At 42.6% G+C, this 15,095-nt stretch overlaps 1 protein-coding gene across 1 annotated transcript in view; it reads left to right on the plus strand.

Annotated features, from left to right (window-relative positions):
* Positions 1–480: 480 nt before the first annotated feature.
* LOC115314723 (hemicentin-2) overlaps positions 481–15,095 on the plus strand; it is a 29,825-nt gene continuing 15,210 nt past the window's right edge. The window contains exons 1-2 of the mRNA XM_040500839.2: positions 481–487; positions 978–1,421. Coding sequence (XP_040356773.1) covers positions 481–487; positions 978–1,421 — 451 coding nt within the window. The remainder of the gene's footprint in view (positions 488–977; positions 1,422–15,095) is intronic.

Raw genomic sequence — 15,095 nt, forward strand, 5'->3', positions numbered from 1 at the left:
GAAATTTACTTTCCTTGTTTTGCAGTAGAAAAAATGTTCCGGCGCCTTCTCCGGTAAAAAAAAAAACGCCTTTTTACAGCACTTTTGTTTTGTTTTTTTGCATTTTTTGCTCTAGCTGTCCTCGCGTTTTGGTCCGCTCTACTTAGCCCACGTACGATGTCCCAGCGTACTTTCTTTTGCCTGAAACCGAGCGCTTCACATCTTTCTCCCACCACGCTGGGAAAGACAGATAATCGATGCGAGCGCTGCCGGCTCCGTGCCCACCACGAAAACGGACCTCGAATGGCCCGGAAGAAGCAAAAGCGTCGGCGCGTCTTCTTATTCCCTCGCTGGTCTTCCCGTGACAGCCGTCGTTTTCGCCTTCGCCTATCTTTGGAAGCCCAAAGCTTTCCCAAAATATAAAGGTATCCACCACGGCGAAAGGGTAGAATATGAAGGGAAACGTGCTGTCTCGTCTTCACGTTCTACATCGGAGGAGCAATGCAACGTCTGTGGAAAGAAAACCTACACGCGTATCAAACGTCTGACAGAGCGTGGACGTAGAAGACCACTCCCCCCTCGCCCTCTCTGCTTCCCATGTTTTCTATCCATTCCCGGTTCCTGTCAATTTGCGAAGACGAGCTTCGCTCGATAGTCGACTGGGTTAATTATAACGTCGACCTATATTCGAGCTTATATCTCTCGGTAATCTACAGCAATGCAACGAAATGCTTGTTTCTTTTTACCACGCGGCGTACAGTTTTGGGACACTTTGTAACAAGGAAAACTACGAAGCGATAAAAAATAAGCTTGAGATAGAAGAAAAATAGCACTTTTGTCGAGGCTTGCGTTGCGCACGAACAATTCTACATTCCAATGAATTATGTTTAATAAAGCCCTCTCAAAAACACAATTTTGTTCGCGTTTTAAAAAAGCCCGTTGGGTTTATAGCAGCCTCGTCTAACCAACTTTTGTCCATTTTGTTTTAAATTACGCAGGGACGTCAAAGCGGCTCATCGTTCGCGAGGGTCACCAGACGGAACTGCCCTGCGACCTCCGCAGCGCCTCTTCCAATGACTCCCTGGCGGTAGTCCACTGGTACCACCAGCCGGAGAAGGACTACCACGCTGCCAGCGGAAGCGGCGTCCCGCACCCTCAGGCCTCCGGCCGGGAGCCCATCTACACGGTGGACTTCGGTCCGGATTTGAGCCTGAGCAAGGAAGCGGCGGGTGGCTCCGGAGCAGGGCGCGGCAACAACCTGCTCCAGGTGAACCGGTCGGCGGGCACGGGCTGGGTCGGGCGAGCCTACTTCTCTATCATCGGGCACCCGGCGTCGCTGAAGGTGAACAGCGTCCGCTTCGAAGACGCCGGAGTGTACACCTGCACGGCCGTGTTCAGGGACGGAGCGAGGAGGAACTCCACGGTGCGACTCCACGTCGTCGGTGAGTACGAGCAATGGCGGCTAGAAACCTTACTCGTGGAACGGAGTCAGCGCTCTTCGGTGCTTGTGTCTGCTACCGACAAAAAAAGTATAAGGTGATAGAATTGTTGTTAGTGCGTCAAGAACGAAGGCGTTGAACGGCGATTCTTTCCCGTCCAACAAATGTAACAAAATACCTGTGATAATGTAGTGATTGCGCAGGCGAGCTGGTGGATGTTAACCATTTTGTTCTTAGCCCGAGACTGAGGCAGGAAAAGAGGAAAGTTTCGAAGTAGAAGAAAAATGAACAGTCGAGGACACGTCTCTAACACAGCTAAAGACAAGTTTATTTGGTCACCTTCTTATATACACTCCACAAACTTCTCCACAAACTCCACAAACTAGAGGGAGAGAGTGTACTGTGTACGCGAAGGATTCAGACAAGTGTCTTCCGGATGAGGGGAGCTATTGTTCATTGCTTTGTGGAAAACGTCAAGGTCGTTTGACAATTGTGGTGGAAAGATGTGAGACCTTGTTATCGTTTGGCTTTCGAGATCGGGAAGGTGCTGTGGTGAAGTTTGTGGAGTGTATATAAGAAGGTGACCAAATAAACTTGTCTTTAGCTGTGTTAGAGACGTGTCCTCGACTGTTCATTTTTCTTCTACTTCGAAACTTTCCTCTTTTCCTGCCTCAGTCTCGGGCTAAGAACAAAATGGTTAAAATACCTGTGTAGTTACACACACAAAAAAAAAGTTAATAATTTTTTTTGCGTTATATTGCAGTTTAGTGTTTCACAGTGATAAGCCGCGCAGTTACAAACTTCTAGAGAAAATCAAACGTTTACAGAGACATGTCATGATGTATTGTCTTAATCTTTGCTTATTATATTTGTAGAAAACTGCGAAGTCCCGATGGCGTGTCGGGTTCTTCGCAAAGACCGATCATAGAACTAACTTTAATCAAACGTATGTAGCAGGGAGTTAAATAATCTGATAGACAAAAGGGTAAAATAGAAACAAAATTACTTTACTCGGTAGTCAGTACCGATTTTATCGAGTACGTTGGTACGTTACTGAAAACTCTAAAGGTTTATTAGTAACGTCGTTCAATGTAACCTTTTACTTTCAATACTGGTGTTAATATACAAAGTTAAGTGCCAATTTGACTAAGTTTCTAACACGGTTTTAACACCAAGGTGGAAACACTGGTCAAGGCCCGTTTTCCTGCAATTACATTGGCTCCCAGCCTGTACAGTTCTTTTTCGGACATAAAAGAGGGCCAGCATTGGCAGGAGGTTCGGCTTTATCCACTTTCGCGTAGAATGTTATCATAGAGATAAATTCTAACTGCTCCAGTAGGTGTTTTTGATAAAAAATAACAACAACTACAATTCAACAAACACATCTTGCACAGCTACGTTTAGCTAAAATTGATTTAAAATATTTGACAAGTGGAGTCGTTTCGAAGTGTCCTATAGCGTCGGCATAAAACCGCGTAAACCTTGACCACGTTTGCACGTTGTGAGTCAAAGCTAATACTCAATCTAAGACGCCCTGTCAAAAATTTGACCAGACCGGGTTCTGGTGTTTTCTGACGTTGATGTCATAGTGAAAATTCATACGCGGGTTCTGATTTGTGGTCGTGTCCTGGCGTGTCCCGGTCTGGTGTGACCAGGTTTGGTGTGACTTGATGTGATGACAGTCCAGTGTGCCCTAGTGTAATCCCGCCCTACTCATGCAAGCATTATACGGTGATGTCTTATTAATATATAAATTCATTCCCCCAAAAAGTCGTCCATAATGGAGTTGCCTACAATAACTAGACAAAAATGCATATGTTTACCCATCTCGTCCCCCAAAACCTCGTTCATATCGCGAAGTATCTATAATAACGGAGTTCATATTAATAAGCCATAACTGTATAATTTCAACATCAAATTAATTCTTTTGAATGCAAAAGCTAGCATATTTTGCAAGGACCAGACTTCAATTCAAAAAAGGTTTAGCTATTTATTCAGTTAGTTGTCCTGGTGCCCGGGTTTGTTGCACCATAGTTGGCACGGTTTCTGAATCCGCGGAAGTTTTATCTTAGATGACGTGGCCACCTCCAGTTCCGTATGACCCGAGCCTCAGCAGAATGACTGGAGAAGCTTATTAGAACAATTCAGACATGAGGTGAAGGTAAACTAAACACGTTTTAATCTCAATTGATTGATCTTGTCATGTCATCATTTCAAATAAACTATTTATATTTAACTACTAAAGCCCCCCCCCAAAAAAAATAAAAAAAAATAAATAAAGATTGCTGCGTTTAAAGATACTTTTATATGGCTCCAAGGAAACGTAGGAAACACTCCATTTTGTGCAACGAAATGCAGTGCTTTTTACCAACCTTATGCGGCGTTTTGAGAACATCGAAAATTTTAAATCTATCACCCTTTAACGCATTTCGCGTACAGAAAATCACTAGAACTTATGTTGTCGGCAGCCATCGAATAAATGTTTCCTCTTAATTGAAACAAAAACAAACAAAAAAACATTAAGCAGTATCTCCATCCTTCTGGACACTAAGCACCTATATTTTGCATGGAAGCAACAGTTTTTTAGGCAACAAATAAATGGCGTGCCGTACCAGAAGTGTAAAGCATCGTTTGGTGACTTGTGTTGCAACCATGAAAAAAAGACGAGACACAGTTCACTCTTACACAGGAAGCTACTAAAAAAAAAGCCTGCAGAGGCCCGACTAAAATTTGCTTCCCCACAGACCACTACTCCTCTATTTACTGGCCGTTGTTGGCTGCATTATTATTGCAAAAATAAAAACAACGAGTCTGTGGCAGTGTAAGTTCCTCCGCAACACTGTGGTCCGCTTAGCGATGGTGTGGTTCAAGAAAACCATGAAGACAAAGACAAAAATAAAGAAAATGTTGAATATGCCAGGTTTGGAAGTTTTGAGCAGAAACAGGTGATACCTCTTGTCATAACAATGCCCACAATTAAAATGTCAAGGGACATTAGTTTCCTCTAAACAAAATAGGAAACCATCTTTTTATTTTGTGAATTTTGTTTAATTAAACTTATAACATATTTAACGTTGCCTTGAAGTTTGACCTGAGAAGAAATCGACCTTCTTCGTGCGCTTCACGCTGCTCAAAGTGTGAGGAGTTCTGAAAAAAAAATAATGTGCTCGAAAACAATACAAAGATGAGGATTTTGTGATAAAAGTTATTACTGCTTCTACTGACCGTGTACTAGGAACCGGTGAATGAAATATGTTCACTGAATTCTGCAAGTTCATAATTTGTGCTGTTCTTTTGGTTTCACAAGAGAACTAAATAGCTGCCGCAAAGTTAGGGTAATCGATATATTTTCATACTCAATAACTTTTCTTTTTTTTTTAAACGTACACAGACTCCCCACACGGAAGCACACTACTCAAAAACTGGGAATATGTGAACTGTAACGTTTTATTAATAAAGCATCATATTGGTTGCCGTAAAGGCCTTTTTCTTACAAATTTTGGTCAAGGGCCGTCCTATCAAAAGCTGTGGTCGGTGAATCAATCGCGAAGCTGGAACGAATGATATATTTTAAAGAAAACAACCATTTCTTCTTTGACGTTTTTGGCATGAATTTTGCTTCATCGAAAGATGTTTTTATATGCCACAAAAAAAATAATAATAAAAAGGAAGGAATACTTAGCATAGCCTTGAAGTTTAAAAACGTTTGACTCTCCTTAACACAAAATTCAGTTCCAGTTCTCTTGTACTTATGCAGGGCTAAAAAAAAGAGAGAAAAAAAAAAAGTTCAATGGATCTGGGGCCAGATTCACAAAACGATCTTACGCCAAAATTGTGAGTACGACAAAACGTAAGAACAAAATCGCATTCGCGAAACGAAATTATCTGAAGTTTTGCGCTGGTTACGACGGAATCCTATGACAGCTCCGAAGCTGTCTTACACACTTTTTACAATCAAATCCAGATGGACGTCAGCGTCGCTCAGTTACTTGGTCGGGACGACCAACGGACATTCATTTTTCTAAGTGCTCTTCTCGCACGTCCCAACTTCAAGCAGCAAGAGAAAAGAAAAAAAAAAAACTTCTTGAAACCGAACACGACGAACATGAACGCTGGATCCAGAAACACCTGGGAAAAGCTACATTGGCAACCATCCCACCGACCAAGCGAGCTCGACAGAATGTAGGCCTAGCAGGCACTCCTACCTCCTCCGGCGGAGCGTTGCTCCGACAGTACTTGGGCAAGACTGTGTGTGCCGACGACCGACTGGCTTGCTGAATGGAATATGCCCGCGTAATAATTGTGGACAATTCCCGTATTAATAGTTGGATCGATGAACTCCATTTTAGATTATGAGGTCAATATCTCTTCCCCTTGTCATTTCCTTGTTTCCGAGGCAGCGGTGACGAACGCTGTCGTTGAAAGGCTACTCTCATTCATTCTGTCTCCTTGTGTTGTGTGATACAGAACTCAAATAAAAGCTAGTGTGGATTACCTTTGCAACAAGGTATGCACACTTTGTTATTAGTACGCCATTTGTATTCTGACACGACGCTACGTCACTGTAGAGCTACAACAGTTCGTGGGAACTGCGCGATGCCGGCCCAACGTACCTTTCTTCGCAGAGTGTCACGTCAGTGTCGAGTTGCAATCGTAAAAGATCGGTCCCAAAGCGCTTACCAAGACGCGCTCCAACAGCGCAAATTCATCACTTCGATCAAACGCGCGCGTCCGCTCCGAGTGTGAACAAGTATTTGCGTGGCTCTTGCTGACACTCTCGTAGTTCAAACGTATCTTTTTTTAACGTCGGCTCGCTCCCGCATCGCCGAGGCCGCGAAAAACGCCCCGGCGATTGGTTTCTATCTACGTCGCTTTACAAACAACTGGCACGGGCCGTCTTTTACCAATGATGACAGTTGTGTCGACTTCGTAGCGATCAAGTTCGTAGCAGTCACCGAAGGCGGTTATCCAGGCCTCGGCCTTCGGGCGCGTTTAAATTGTGTTAGCGTCGACATATCACTGCACGGACAACCCCAAACAAATGCTGGCGGAAAAGCCGCCTGCCTTTGTTAGTACAAACCCACGTGCTCCGAATTGCTCCGAACAATGTCGAGCTCTCCGATTGGTGGTTCATGTTGCCGAAGACGCCGTCGCCATAGCAACAGCGCCGCATGTTCTAGTTTTTCCGTACGAGAACGTCGCTTTTCTCCTCTCATTTAAGAACGCGTTCGTGAATACCGATTTCTCCTCTCATTACGATGTTCTTAACTTACGAACTTATTAGCTAAGTTGTCGTAAACTAAGAAGCTCTTCGTGAATCTGGCCTGTGTATTTTGAAAATATTTGTTCAGCTCAAATGTTATGTAGATAACACCAAAGCTAAGCAGCGAAAAAAAAAATAAAGACAGAATAAAAGAAACCACAGCACAAGGACGGAGATGTTGACATCAACGAACGACAGTTTCTGAAAGACATGTAGATCCAAAAGTAGTGAACCATATTTTTGTAGCGTAAATGTCTGTGTCTAGATGTTATAAAAAAGTATGTTTTTTGCGTAATGTTAAAAAAATACAAACACATGCCTTTTGGAAAGCAACTTATTTTACTTGAGAATATCACCTATCTAGGATATTTTTATTATTGTTCTGAGTGACGCAGCATCAATGGAAGTATATTTATTTCATAAAATACCAAGATTTGTACGTAAAATACAGAATACAAACAAACAAACAAAAAACCTTAGCATATTTTGAATATATCGAAATATATATTGTAGCGCATTCTACAGGTTGGCTAGCATCCCGCCATATAAACATGTATTAGCATTGGGGAACAGTTCTCAGTTAGTTTCTCCATCGTGGCTAATGTATGTTCGGAGGACAGACGAAATTCCGAAAAATGCGTTTTCGAAACTACCTTGTCAAGCATCAGCAGTTCATCAGTCACGGGCAAGTTTGCGTCAGCACGTCACATAATCACTTCCTAAATATGCATTTTAACGGGAATAGAAGAGTAAAACTTTTAGTTCGCCAAATTAGCGAGGCTGACAGTAATGTTTGCTGACCGACGAAAAGGCGAGTGAAAGACTGTAGTAATTTTATCTTTTTGTATTGCTTCTCACAACAATTGACAGAACGTTGAGGCGTCTTTTTATTTATTTTCATGCCTAAATATAGGGATGACAAAATATAAATAAACCAGCCACTATGCTTTTCGCAGTTTACGGTTGCGATATTGTTTATTACAGAGACATTTTTTACAATGATAATTATCTCTGGAGAAGGGGAACAAAAGGGAAAAACAACAAACACAAACTTCGAAACACAGCTGGATGTGTGGACCAGGCGGATTTTTTCAGTCGCGTACAAGTAGCCTAGCTCTGTTTGGAGCTTTGCGTTTGTCCCTTGTTCCCTATCTTTTCCCGCTCCAGGGATTATTATCGTTATTCTTGTCCACCTCGCATGCAGTTTTGCATTAATTTCTTTTATCAACGTTTATTACTCCTTGAAACAGTGCAGTCCAATTCATGCATGCGACATTCCTGGAAGCAAATTAAAATTTAAGACTGCGGTCGATGTTTTATTTTCCTGTCTACATCTTCGCTTCTCCGACACCGCGCAGACTTGATCGATGTCGGCTGAGCTGAAAACTCGTCGTTTTCACGCCCAGATAATAGAAGCTGCGCTTGTACTTAACGTCACTCGCTACATCTGGGACGCTTTAAATTTATCATCTCGTCCGGGATCTGTATGACGATCAATCGCGGAAAGACCCGAGGAACCAAATGTCGGACGTTTGTAGGAGTGTTTTGTCACGACGGGGCCCGATCGTTAGTTGTGACTTATGTGTTTCGACGTTGATAACCTTTTTCTCAGGGTGGATTAAAATTATCCTAGCATCATGGTATTTTTATTCATATTTTTGTTGTGTTGTTTGTATGTATGAGCTTCAAAAATGGCGCACGATTCAAGAAACAGCTAGCGTTTATCTTTTGCAGTCTTCTTCATTTTTTTACTTCTCCGTGTCTTAGGTTTTTTTGTTCCGTAATCAGCTTACTTGCACCCGTTTGCTTCTTTAAATATCGTGTTCCTTTTATTAAGGTTATTATCACTATCACTGGGAAACATAGCACGCCAATAATCTCAATAATAAGGATGTCGAATAGATGCAGTAAAGGAAGCAAGCGGCGTTTATTAGCCATTTTACACCTGCAGAAGAGTTAACCACCGATACAAGTGTTAAACGATGATATTGTGCTCACAAAATACTCTGTGTGCCAAGAATGTGACCACTTTGTATGGCGTTGCCTATTATCGCCATTTCTGTTTGTTACATGTCGCATAGAGGCGGGAGTGTGTGTGCGGGGGGGGGGGGGAGGCTTAGTTTTATTATACGTTCGACGCACGTGCTGATAATGTTAAGGACTATTGAAGCTATTGTAGGGTTGTCAAGAACAGAAACAATCAAGTTTAGAACCAAGCCGTCGTTGCATGCTCAATTCACTACGCGAAGGAGGGGTTCAGATCGTCTGAGATTTATACCCAGCCTTCAGTAAAGCAAAGTTGCGCTGACTTAGAGGGTTAATCGCACTTGTTCATAACATTGGAGCGCGTGGCTTTCTCAAACGAGCGCTCAACCGGTGGCATTCACGGCAACTGATTTAGTCACTTGGGGCAACACGGAGCAATTCGCTCGAGGGGTGTCAGGCGCGTCCTATAGGGGGCACCGAACGCGCGAAACTGCTATCATACTCTTTGCGGACGTGAAAAAGCCGAATCAATAGAAAACAAAAAATAAAACCCGTGGATCCAACAACAAAGTCACCATCAAAGAATGAAACAACATTGCAACGCTCTGCCTTTAAAATCATTCACCGTAACTTTTATCAAGACGGCGTAGTGTGTGCCGGCGGCCCCCGATGGAGCGGCAAGGACACCCCTCGGGAGCGCTGTTTCATGTTGCCCGACGTGACTAGATTAGTAGCTGCGAATGCCACCAGCCGAGAGCTCGCGGGAGGAAGTAGCACGTTCCCGCGTTATCGGCAATGGTGATTTTTACTGTCCAGTGCTTTAAGCATTACATAAAACAAAACAAAAACGATATACGTTACTCGTTAATTGCGAATAAAAGGAACGCATTACCGACCTATGTTATGGACAAAAAATGAAGGCAAGTTTCTTTTGCGTTACTTTTATTTATACATTGAGGGTAACAGCGTTGTTTTCTTTTCGACAGCGTTTTTCGACACAGGGACAGAGGGCGTGGGAGTTGCGGATTTTTGTAAGTGTAACCTTTTTGTGTGGGAAAAGACAGGCAAGATTTTTACGGTATGTGGAATGAGTGCTATCATTAATGACTTGGCGCATATACTTCGTCTCAGCTTATTTCTAGACGCATACGACGCTATGAGCTAAATGGGACATATCAAGCAGCGTCGAAAGCGCCATTCACTGGGCATTTTGTTATTTATGATTGGCTGAGCGACGTGCCCTGTTCGCTGTCTGATTGGTCACATCTGCTCGTAGCGTCCGCCGCGTCCGGACTTTAAGGTAAAACGAAATATAGAAATACGAAAAAAAAAATAACTGTACTCTATTTTCAGAGTTTGGGAAGATGTAACGTAACAACGCAACTGCTTTACCGGCTACTTGAAATAAGTAACGTTAGTACGCAACCCGTTACTCTCTTTATAAAAAGGTAACGACTACGTTACTACGTTACTGAAAAATGTCACCCGTTGCCGGTAACGACGTTACTTTTAACGCGTCACCGCAGACACTGCCACTGTACTCATTTCGACCATGTAAATTCCGGAACACATTCACATGACGTCCTAATCCGTCTAGAGCGGCGATTATTGGTTTTGAAAGCTAAAAAATCATGAGCCATTCCACTCTGTGGAGGCTGGGGACCTGCGAAGCTGTTTACATACGACACACAACCGCCCCGAGGAGCTGGAGGAAACTAGACACGCCCGACGGGAACGCCACATGGCGGACAGTAGACACGCGCGACGGGACCGCCACCCAAAGAGAGCGGAAGGAAAGGAAACTAGGCAGGCAAGCGGCTTCGAACGACGACAAAGAGAGGGCGCTGCCAGCGTAGGCATGGCCGACGCGGGTCGCACAGCGGTAAATCTTTGAGAAACCTTTATCATCTACCTGAGAGTCTACTGATCTTGAACATTGTGCCTATTGATAACAAACCTACTCAAAATGCATATCGAAGTGATGAGACGTATAGGCTTTGGATACAATGTTTTATTTTATACAAAAACTGAGATCCCGAATTTGATGCAAAATCCCTTCAATTTTGCATCAAATTCGTTACCCGAGTCCTTGTTGACGCACACAAAAAAATCACGGAACCCTAGCCATGAACAGCTTCGCTGTAACAATACACGTATCGAACTCTGCACGCCAACTTGCTTCAAATAGTAAAGACCACTCGAGCAAGTTGACTTTACCTGGGGGCCCGTTACAGTTTGGAACTGCATGCGAATGAACTTGTCAGTAATAATTTGTAGTAACAAAATCCAGATGAACACACGTAAAAAATATACAGAGTGCACCAGGAGGCTGATCATTTACGCCCTATCGACCTCGCGTTTAAAATGGGCATTTTCGATTGACTCCACAGATTTCCGGAGGAAATGTTCGATCCTACAGCAGTTGGGCGCATCCTGAGGCTCGAAAAATATCCGATCGATTATGTTCGGAAAAAAGAAAAACTAAAAGAAACATATTCAATCGCAAATTCGGCAGCCTACTGGTGCTGTACGAGCACTGCGCTTCGGTCGCTCCAGGGTGCTTGAAACTTCGGTTGCATTCGGAACTGACCTTGGACGCCAAAGTCGATTGGATGTCAGGTCGACTATGGCGGGGATGGTAAGTGTCGGCTGAAAAGGGAACCGCCCTTTGCGTGTTTCTGGGGCGGATGGATGACGTTCTATTGTGGAATCGGATCAGAACGATTATTATTGCTTTTTTATAATCACGATATACCTTCTTTGTGTTTTTCGTTATTGTTGAGATGTTTTGACCGTTGTATCCGGATTTCCGCTCTGATTCGGTATTTATGAAGCCAGAAAACATTTTTTAATGAATTTAGTGACTTCAAGTTTATTTTCAGAGATTAGCGGAAAATCGATATAACTTGTACCTAGTTTCTGGCTGGTGAGGCCTAAGAAACAAGTTTCCGGGAACGAGGGTTATTGTGAACTTTCTTATGAACGTTAATCCCGCCAAGCAGTTTAGAGTGATTATCGACTTTTCTTTTTAGGAGCGCGAGGGCACGCTAAGTGTGTTACCCTATCTCCCGAAGCTCCGAATTCTTTTTTTAATCCGCGCTTTTGAGTAGGCGTCTTAATTTAATAAACCCCGCGGCCTCTGAAGGTGCACCGACGCTTGCCTGAATAGTTACGCCACGCTCAGTCTTTTAATACAACCAACTCAAAAGTTGCTTTCGGATTTTTTTTTTGCTCGTGTATGAAGTTGATGAAGCCATATTTTGCATATAAAATTAACCTTTACAAATTGCAAGATACACCTCTGCTTTGTCAGCTGTACTTACTTTAACTTCCGTGATTCCGTACATTTTTGTTTTTAGAGCAAAGCTACTGCGAAGTAGGGAAAGGGATAATGAATAGTCGTTTTAGCCTTGTTTTAAGCGCGGTTGTCCATTTATTTATTTTTGTCCTTCTTCTGTGTTCTTGTTGGAAACTGGTGCAAAACCTCTTTTCTGCAAAGTTATAAAAAAATGTCCAGTAGTAGCCACGTCTAGCACTTCTTATAATCCCTGCCATGCGAAAGCGTTAAATGTCTTCAGAACGGACTCCTTTAAGGAACCTGCGAATCTTCTCGTGATATAGCGCCTACTAGTAGCGTCCGCTGGCTCTCCGATCCTTTAAAAATTTTCGCTCCGAAAGTCTTTAAAGTGCCCGTCTGACAGGGGTATAAAGTTGTCGGTTTCTTTAGTTTTTTCCACCGGTAACTGGTCGCATGGTTGGCACCTCGTGGCTATTTTCGGGTATCTACAGACAATAATCTAACTATAAAACGGTAATGCTTAAACAGTCAGATGGTTATCGGCCAAAGTACAGTAGCAGCCTTTCCTGTCTAGCTTTTCTTTATCGGGGATAGATATAGAGGGTTGGCCCGAGCGCTATGGATAGCTATAAAACATTAAAAAAATGTCCATAGGTGGGAAAATTATCATGCACAAACATCTTTAAAAAAATGGTTGAAAAAATAATAGCAGCAAATGAACCAGGAAAGTGACGCGGTGTGTGTGCTTGTCAATTATTTGTTTTCCCAGTTTCTGGTTTTTAATTTATGAAATAAAGGAGAACGTGTTATTATTATTCGTGTTGAAAAAAAACAAAGTGGAACCACATGCAACAAAAGCGTCGTGGGTTCAAATCCCACCGACTATTCTGCTAATTTTGTGTAAGGCAAATTAATTACTTTATAAATTGAAATAATTTAAAACATTCGTCGAATTTTTGTTTGCTTTACATGTCATGTTTTTTAATTACTTTCATTGCACTCGTGACGTAACGTTTCACGTAAGCTTTGTGGGTTGTTCGAAATTCCCGCGCGAGGTCATGTGGCTGTGACGTCATGACACTATCGACCAATCAGGACTTTCGCGTCACGCCGCCAACGCCGGATTTATTGCGACACGGGCTTCTTAACGCTATGGCGACTAAAACTGCAGAGCTTTTTCGAGAAATCAGCCGTAAGCATATCCTGCAGAATCGAGCGTGTGGTCAAGGGTTTATTTATGCGTTTTTTTGTGTGTTTTTTTACTCGATAGGGCTCAGGAATACTTTATAGATGGCTGTATAAGTACCGGGTTTTTATGGGAAGATATTCAATGCTTGAGAAAAAAATCTGATTTCTGAAACTAACTGCCAGCCCCGGCAGACATTAGGGATAAAAAAAAATCATACTAATTATTTAAGTAACTAACTAAAACTTGCTGATCAGCGTTTTAGTAAGTGAAGATAAACTAATGATTCATATGATATGATTCTGCTGAGCATAGTCGGAAACAATTAAATAAACTCATTTCAGAAAGTTATAAGGCGAACATTTCTAAAACCCAAGATGAAGGCTAGAAATATGGGACAAACACAAGACGTCTCAAACAAAGCTACTAAATTTTACTCATGACACTTGTTTTATAACCGTCATCTCCACACCGCCCTCCAATTGCACATGGCCCCATGGTTCGCTACATTTCACACACGACAACAAAAAATGGTCATAGGGTTTTCAGGAAAGAAAAAGACCACGTCCTCAGTATATAGACGCCCACCTTTTCGCTAATTCAAAACCACACAATAACCAAGGTCCCTTCCAACCACCTACAAAACCTCCCACACGCTTTAAAAAAAAATATTAAAAAAATTGCAGATTACAACTGTATTTCTTTTTCCTACACCATCGATTGCTATCGATGGCTGGCTTATAGTTTCCAACGGAAGCTACCCTAATTGTTTCCTTGAGTACTCCTTTCATACAATTGCTCTCTTTGAATGACAGGGCTGTACTATACCACTCAGCCACTCACTTTCGACACTCTTCAAGATGTTTAGAGATTTCGTAGTTCGGCAAATTATTCTTTACTGCTCTGTTGTGCCCCCTCAACCGAGCATACAGACACCTTTTCGTTTGTAAATTCTTGTGTTCTTTTTAAATGTATTTCTAGCCACTTTTATGTACATGAGGGGGCTGCGGAACAGTCAAGCTGCTTGGACAGCTTTTTTGCTCAGCTCCCACTATGCTTATACGTAATAAATAATGATATTATCATAATTCATCGAGATATTATAAACAACGCCATCGTGGCAGTCGACTGAAGCATTTTTGTGTTTTTTTTTTACAACCTTCTGGCCTCCCAAAAAGGCGTCAGCACACTGCCCTGTCACTCTGAGTCCTTTGCCTCTTTGCTATCCAACTCATCTTCAGCACCAGACTCCTCACTACCCTTTTACCATGTTGCCACTGGAACCCGCTTCCTTAAAGGGCACTGAAAAAAGAAAGAAAAACTGCTTCTTTGAATAGTCTGATTGGAACACGCGTGCCAAAAAATAAACTTTACGCGAAAATTATTCTTTGGAGCAATATTGATGGCGAGAGATTTATTTGAAATTCTGCGCGCGAAGTCCATGACGTCACGGAATGGTCATTCACTCAACGAGATGGTAATTCGCTCTTTCCACCTCATCGTGAAGGCGAAGCCGATCCACATCTCCACTCGCCCGAAATGCCGAGATAGAAGACAAGTGGAAAGGAGGTGACTACCCACTAAATCGCGTCTCGCACCGTTAATATTGCCATACATTTTTTTTTTTTGCGTAAACGTAATTTTTTGTTACTGGTGTCCCAGCCAGAATATTTAAAAACACTTTTTTTTTTCAGGAGCCCTTTAAGCCGAGACACTTGGTTATCCGCTGAACCTCGTCCCGTATGAGAACAATATTTTTTAAGGCACTATCCACCAGAAACATGACCATTCCTCTTTTGACTAAATTAGAATGGCAACTCTTAAATGGCAACAAGGGTTTTGCCGCCACTTTGCCGTACTCCTAACATAGTTCTTAACGCACATACAGCCTGATATCCAAGCACTGGATCCAACCCTCACGCGGTTCTTCACGCGTAAACCCCA

This window comes from Ixodes scapularis, unplaced genomic scaffold (assembly GCF_016920785.2).
Source record: "Ixodes scapularis isolate PalLabHiFi unplaced genomic scaffold, ASM1692078v2 PGA_scaffold5__190_contigs__length_132052651, whole genome shotgun sequence".
Classification (NCBI taxonomy): domain Eukaryota; kingdom Metazoa; phylum Arthropoda; class Arachnida; order Ixodida; family Ixodidae; genus Ixodes; species Ixodes scapularis.